General features: G+C 52.5%; 1 protein-coding gene across 1 annotated transcript in view; it reads right to left on the bottom strand.

The window, feature by feature from the left end:
• The window catches only part of Nphs1 (NPHS1 adhesion molecule, nephrin), a 28,458-nt gene extending 22,025 nt beyond the window's left edge, over positions 1-6,433 (bottom strand). Inside the window, exons 1-11 of the mRNA XM_031384251.1 lie at positions 6,377-6,433; positions 4,216-4,447; positions 4,019-4,141; positions 3,725-3,853; positions 3,167-3,248; positions 2,695-2,798; positions 2,153-2,280; positions 1,908-2,079; positions 1,585-1,742; positions 1,239-1,383; positions 1,003-1,127 (exon numbers count right to left, since the gene is read on the bottom strand). Of these exons, the coding sequence (XP_031240111.1) occupies positions 1,003-1,127; positions 1,239-1,383; positions 1,585-1,742; positions 1,908-2,079; positions 2,153-2,280; positions 2,695-2,798; positions 3,167-3,248; positions 3,725-3,853; positions 4,019-4,141; positions 4,216-4,447; positions 6,377-6,433 (1,455 nt within the window). The remainder of the gene's footprint in view (positions 1-1,002; positions 1,128-1,238; positions 1,384-1,584; positions 1,743-1,907; positions 2,080-2,152; positions 2,281-2,694; positions 2,799-3,166; positions 3,249-3,724; positions 3,854-4,018; positions 4,142-4,215; positions 4,448-6,376) is intronic.
• Between the last annotated feature and the right edge of the window lie 818 nt (positions 6,434-7,251).

The raw sequence follows: 7,251 nt of genomic DNA, 5'->3' as shown, positions 1-7,251 counted from the left end.
CTGCTTGCTCTTCCAGAAGATCAGGGTTCAATTCCCAGCACCCATATAACAAACTACTGTAACTCCAGTCGTAGGGGATCTGACACACTTTTCTGACCTCCTCAAGGCATCAGGGATGAATGTAGTTCACAGACAAAATACCCATGCACATTAAAATTAATAAATAAAATTTAAAATTTCAAAAACTTTCCACTCTCCCCAAAAGTTTGTCTGACCTTTTCCCTAATTCCAGTATTAACCCTTAGATATCCCTGCCTCTGTCTCTGTTTCTCTTTTTGTCTCTCCGTCTCTCTGTCTCCCTGTCTCTGTCCCTCTCCATCTCTTTCCCTTTCCTCCCTTCATTCTTTATTTCCTTTGACATTAGTTTTAATGTGAATAAATTTTCTTTACTATGAATGGAATTATAGTTACTTTACCTCTAGAATTTTCTATCTTGACCCAAAGTTCCTTTTTTTTTTAATCATAGAATTAGTTTTCCAGAACTTTCCTGAGGGTTTCATTAATTCTCATGCCATTTGTGACTTTTCATAATCTCTAGAGTTTTCCAAGAAATATGGTTGTTTCCACATTCTGAGGAGGTGGAGGGGACAAGAGGATCAAAAGGCTGGGCAGGGTTTGAATTCAGGCAGAGTCAAGTGGATCTCTCTAAATTTGAGGCCAGCCTGGCTTACATAATGAGTTCTAGTTCAGTCAGGACTACATCGTGAAGTCCTGTCTGGAACAACAACAACAACAAACCCCCAAATTCAAGGCCAGCCTAGATCACATGATAGCTTGTCTTGAGAAAGCAAATAGGAGATGACAAGATAGCTCAGTCAGGAAAGCATGACAAGATAGCTCAGTCAGGAAAGTATGAGTGTTTTTTGCACACACACACACACACACACACACACACACACACGAGCAGATAAACAGAAAAAGAAAGAAAAAGGGAAGGAAGGAAGGAAGAAAAGAAGGGAAGGGAAGGAGGGAGAAAGGAAGGGGCTCTTGCTTGGTCCTTACCTTAAGCCATGTGAGGGAGGGGTCTGGGTTGCCTCCAATGGCCAAGCACACAAGCCGCACCCGGGTCCCAGTCCGGATGTTCTGCCCCTCTGGGGGTCCCTCAATCCACAGCTTCTGGGCAGGGTCTATAGTGAGAGATGGTGGGGAGAGCCATTTTCACGTGGGCTGGATCCTCAGGGTGAGGGCTGTGAGGCCCGAGGCCTCTCTTGGCTCCAGGCAAAGGTCGAAGGGCTCACATTTCACATTCAAGGTGACTGACTTCTTGAAGGTCTCTTTGCTGAAGGCATCACTGAAGGCTTCACAGGTGAGGGGCAGGCCATTGTCTTCCCTCCGCACCAAGAGTGTCAGATTGGACATGGAGATGTGGCCACCATGCAGGCCCTGGCAAAGAGTGAGCTTCAGAGTTAGGGCTTGAGAAGCCCCCGCCCATGGTAGCAGCAGCCTGGGTCCACCAGACCCCAGCAGGGTCCCATGAAGCTTTCCCACCTTCCCTTCTGTCAGACCCAGTAACTGGACCCTCATTCTGGGCTCCTCGGGGCCCAGCCTCAAGAGATGTCAAACCGTCATCTTCTACATCCTCACATCCATGACTGTCTCGTCCGTGGGCAGCAGCTGCCGTCCGCCCAGCCACCATCGCAGCAGGACCCGTGGGCGACTGGGCTTGGTAAGGCAGCAGAGGGTCACATTCTTGTTCTCAGACTGTGATGCAGATCCCAGGATGGTAATGGCGCTGGGGGGGACTGATGGCAGACACACCAAGGAGAGATGGGGATTCAAGCTGGGGTCTTCAACATAGACAGATGAAGGGGGAGGCTGACAATAAGGTCGCTGACATCAGATTGGCCGGATGTGAAGGCACAGAAGGCTGTCTGGGTACAAACTGAGAGAAAGAGGGTGGGACTCACAGGTGACCTGCAACGTGACGCTTCGCTCCTGGGTCCCTGCAGACACGCTGTTGTAGGACTGACAGCTGAGCCGAGCTCCATGGTCTTCAGGTCGAACGGTCATTGCCAGAACACTGTGGGCCACTGCCTGAACATGCTCTGTGCCCCAAGCTATGGACACTGGTTTGCCGTTCTGGACACAGAAGCAAGCCTGGTTATGTCAACACAACTCCTTCCCCATTCCCCATGTCAGCCTCCATCCTCACCTTCAGCCATTGCAGGGTAGCAGGTGGATTTCCACCCCTGGCTATGCAGGGCAGCTCCAGGTTCTCCCCTGCCCGCACGTGCCCCTCATTCAGGCCTGGCCAATCAATGACAGGAGGTCCTGGGGGGACTGGAAAGCAGAGACTACTCAGGGAGCCTGGGAAGCCCATCTACTCTTTCTGGCTCCATAACCACCTGACTTCAAGCCCATTTTGCAAGAAGAGACTTAACTTCAGAAAGATGTTCTCTGACATACACGCACATGCACACAACAAGAGTAGCAAGTCTTAGAACTTCCTTGGATGCTTGCATTTTGTTTCCAGTGCTGGGTTTGAAACCTGGGTTTATGCTCATCCCAGGCTGGATTCTACGGCTGAGCTACAAAGTCCAGCCCTCAGCGGCCCAGGCTGGTCTTACTGCCCTTCTGCCCCCAACTTATAGGTACACAACATGGCAGCTGATGACAATTTTCTACTGTTCTTAAATCTCCCCGTGCTCCCAAAACCATCCTCTGGGCCCACAACTGCCCACATCCCCCACTCACACAGAATATTCATTGTGAACGAAGCCTTGATGGGAGTGTCCAAAGCTGGGTTGGACCCCTCACAGACTAGCAGCTGCCCATTATCGGAGCTCTGGGGTGTCACCCTGCCATGGAGAAATAGAAGTTTCTGGAGTCAGATTTGTCATCTGAAGTATAGGGATCCAGGATGAAGACGGGACTCCCAAGTCTCCACCTTCGGCTAGCCGCCATACTGATTTATTCTAAGATCTAGACTCCTCTGGGAGAGATTTGGGGACTCAATGGGAGAGTTGGGGTGCCCAAGGTCCTTACCTGGGCTAAATATGTTTACTTAATACCTACAAACTGGGGTGACCCAAGAGAGTCAAGGTAAAGAGTTGGTTCCCTGGTATTTATACAACTCAATGCTTCCATACTTGCATTGTTCGGTTCTGAAAGTCTGGTGGGACAACCTGGAGTGTGGGGCACAGGAAAGAAACCCCAGCTTGCACACCTGGCTTTGGCTTCTGTGATGAGGAGCTTCTCCTCTGATCCCTCGTTCACATCGGAGGAGACGTCCAATACCGGTCGTCCACCTTAGGGCAACAAGAAAGCTGGATAGAGGGATTCTAGGTTCTTCTCCCAGGCGGATGTAGGAACGTGCCCTGGAAGTGCTCAGGGTGGACCTATCAGCCCCTTCTTATTGTCTCTGGAGAACAAGAAGCTGGGGTCCCAGTTTGGACCCCCTGGATGCTGGGGTTCTTTCGGGATCTATCATGGGTTTCTTCTTTCTCCCCTCCCCCCACTACATCTGCAACACATTGTCATCCATAGCTCCCTTGAGTGCTGACTCTCTCTCTACCCCAGATCAGCCATCTTGCTGTTTCCTGGATGTCTCCCCCACAGTATCTCTTTCTCATCCAGCACATCACATTGACTTCATTACCTGGGGTGGTAATATCTTCAGAGAAGGCATACTTGGGGGGGTGTAGGTCCCTAGGAGGACACTTGGCAGGAACACCCTTCTCATCCCAGCAGCATCGGGGCGTCCCACCGGTTCACCCCCACTCACTCTGGATGAAGATGATGTCAGGTGCTGGTTTTGCATCCCCAGACACACAGGTGACCACATACTCCTGCCCAGCTATCCAGGTAACTGTGCTTCCTGCCTCGGGGCTTAACTGAAGCACCTTGGGGGAAACTGGTGGGAAAGAGTCTGGGGTAAAACACTTTTGGCAGGTACCTGAAGGGTTTGGCCAAGAAAATGAGACTGCGCCCAGGGCCCAGGGTGGAGGACTCCCAGGTCTGAGGGAAGAGGGCTGGAGCCCAGATTGGTGGGTCCTGGAGGGAAGTCTCTCACACATACCTAGGATGGAGAGAATTACTTTGGGAGACACCAGCTCGGGACCCAACTCTGAGCGGCCCACTTGGCATTCATACTCCGCATCATCGCTGAGGTCACAGGCTTCAATAAGCAGGTGGAACTCACCTGAAGATGGAGCCACCGAGGTCAGCGCCACTGTCTCTGCTAGTGCCCCAGAATCTCAGGCTCTGATCTCTCACCTTTAGCACTCTCTCCTTCCAGGCTGTACCTTGGGAAGCCTGGGATCTTAGGGTTTGGACCCAGAAGCAGCCCATCCTTAGCCCATTGCACCACACTGCCAGGAGCCCTGACACCACACCACAGCTTAACTGTCGTCCCTTCCACTGCAGTCAGGTTTTCAGACAGAGCCCAGAAACCTCGAGGCGCTGAGGTGGGGAATGGCAACTGGGCCAGGCCTGGAGACACAAGAGACTGACAATAGGAAGGGAAGGTGGCACTAGTGAGACTGGGCACCACAAGGCCAGCCTTCCACTCACCTGTGGTCAGCATTCCTGCGAGCAGCAGGGGAGTCAGGCTGCAAGTTCTGTACTTTGGGCTTGCCCCGGGAACTTTGGGCTTTGCCCCGGTGGTTCCCTTCCTGCCCATCGCCACCAGCTTGTTTGTCGCTCTCTTCCCTGAGCCTCTCTCTGTGTCCCCTGCTTTTCTTTTCTTTTCTTTCTTCCTTTCTTCCTTTCTTCCTTCCTTTCTTTCTTTCTTTCTTCTTCTTTTTTTTTTTTTTCCTGAGACAGGGTTTCTCTGTGTAGCCCTGGCTGTCCTGGAGCTCACTCTGTAGACCAGGCTGGCCTTGAACTCAGAAGTCTGCCTGCCTTTGCTTCCCAAGTGCTGGGATTAAAGGTGTGTGCCACCACTGCCCAGCGGGTGCTTTTCTTTTCTTTCAATCTCTTTTTCTAACTCATCCTTCTGTCTTCCCTCCCTCCCTTTCTCAGTCCTTTCTCCTTATCTTCCTAGATTCCTATCATTGTCTGTGACTGTCACAGTCTTTCTGTCCCTTTTCTCCCTTGTTAACAGTTCTTTCTCTGAGCTCCAAACCCAAGTGTTCAAAAATGCCCCCTCTCTTCTCTCTGTTTTCCTTCTTATCTGTCACCTCCCTCTCACCCACTCACAGGCACTCAAAGAGCACCAGCTGCTCTGGGTCCAGCAGTCAGCCTCAGCATGAAGACATTGCTTGGACCCAGTGTGAGGTCACTCTGCTGCTTCCCCCAAGTCCTTCCTGAGTCTGCCCAGCCAGGCAATGAAATCCCCTGTCAGCACATGCCAGGGACATTCTTTGGTGCCTCCCCAGCCATGGTGACCCCAAGGGCCTGGGAGAGCATTTCTGACCATGGCCATCTCCAGCTCAGGATGGGGCCCAGAGCTAGGCCTGTGGGGGTTGGGGGGAAGGACACAACCCCCTCCCCCAACAACATCCTTGCTCTTTGCAGCCCAGACTGTGGCACCTCTGCTGGTGAATATGCAGGAGTGTGCTTTGAAACCAAGAGAGTGTGGGACAGAGAGAAGCCAACTGTGTGGGTGTAGATTTCAGAGTGTGCGTGTTCCAGGGGAGGTGAAAGCCAATTTTCATCTGTGAACAAAAATCGAGTGTCTCGTATGGGTATGCACAGAGCATCCGGACAGTCAGTAGGACTGGGTCCACAGACCTCAGTGTGTGGAAACCTGGTGTGCTCAGACACAGATAAGCATGGGGGGGGCAGTCTCTGGGATCTGGAACATCTGAATCCCAAGGCATCGTGAGAGTCCTGTTTCCTCAACTCCTCCATCTCCCCTTGTGTGTGTGTGTGTCTCACTACGAGATGATTTATCTTCTTATTCTTCTCTGTGTGTCTTTGATTCCATCTCCCCCCTCCGCTCCTACCCGCTTCTCATTTCTGTCACTCTTGCTCCCTCCTCTGTGTCTGGTCCTTGAATTTTAGAAGCATATGTTAACTGGCCTCCCAACCTGGGTGCACAGACGCATTCACCTGGGATAAGTCCCTGCAGCCTGCTTATCTCCGGCAGGAGTTGCAACTGCTCTCTTTTGCCCCATATTCTCTACAAACCTCCTACCTCACAGCTGTTCCTCCTCCACGAGGCAGTCCAGGCATCTGGCCTGAGCCCCCCACAGCTCTCTACCAAGGGTGAGCCCTCTGGTCTTTCTCCCACCCAACCCCATTATTGATTCATTACTCTCTCGGTCCACATTCCCTTCTCCAAACCCATCAACTCTTCCTGGGAAATGGATTGCATACAGACCGAACCAGGGAGTCTGCTATGGAGCCTTTGCCAGATGGTGTCCTTGGGGGCCAAGGTGTAGAGCTGTCAGTTGCTGGAGCCTTTAATTAGTGCAAACCTTTTACACTCAACCTTGGCTGTTTTCCTTCTCTGAATGCTCTGGGGAACCCAGGCTCTCCATTTTTCCATGCCCATGGCCCCAGAGTGCTAGGAAAGGGAAGCTGTGTCAGGTGTCTGGAAAAACAGCCTCATCACCTGACTTCCTCCCTGGGACTCAGGAGTCCTGGGCTCAAGCCTGTCCTATTTCAAAACGCGGGAGCCAGGGGTTCAGATTTAGGTGTGGGGCCTCCCAGAACACTCTTTTCCAGGTCGACAGCCTGTAATCCTTCCACTTCTATAGGACTCAGCACAGCTGTTCAGTCTGTTGGTTTTCCAGTTCTCCGGGGCCCGTGGGGGTGAGTGAGAATGAGATTGGTTGTCAAATCCAGTAGCTTTAAGACTTAAGACCAGATATTCTGAAACTGGCCCAACCTCACCACACTGCAGCCTGCAAGGGTTCTCAGCCAGCAGAGAAGTCTGAACCATCCCCTCCGGGCGAGTCCAACCCTCTGATACTTAGAAGTACCAGTCTAAGCCCCGAATGTCATTTAATTCTGAGAGGTCCAGGAATGTCAGACCCGGGGTCTCAGGCCCCCAACCCCCAGCCCCTTCAGTAAGCTCAGGGTCCCTCCCACCTGCTCTGCCAGCTGCGCTGCGTGGGAACGCCCAGCTGGGCTGCACGGGAGCTGTCAGGACAAGCTGTGCGGTTCCCAGCCTCCCTCCCTGCCTGCCAGAGCCAGGGCACTGCTGCCTCCCAGCCGTCGCCCGGCAACCACTCGGATGGGCCGGGGACGGCTGGGTGGAGAGAGGGGGACCGGTGGGTACAGCCCGGTCCTGGGAAAGGAGGAACTCGAGCTGGAGGGGAGGGGGAGGGCTAGATTCCTAGATCATAGGGTATGTTATGGCTT

The sequence above is a fragment of the Mastomys coucha genome, unplaced genomic scaffold (genome assembly GCF_008632895.1).
Source record: "Mastomys coucha isolate ucsf_1 unplaced genomic scaffold, UCSF_Mcou_1 pScaffold21, whole genome shotgun sequence".
In the NCBI taxonomy this organism is placed as follows: domain Eukaryota; kingdom Metazoa; phylum Chordata; class Mammalia; order Rodentia; family Muridae; genus Mastomys; species Mastomys coucha.
Note: the sequence above shows the minus strand (reverse complement) of the source record. Positions and strands in the feature narration are given on the sequence as shown.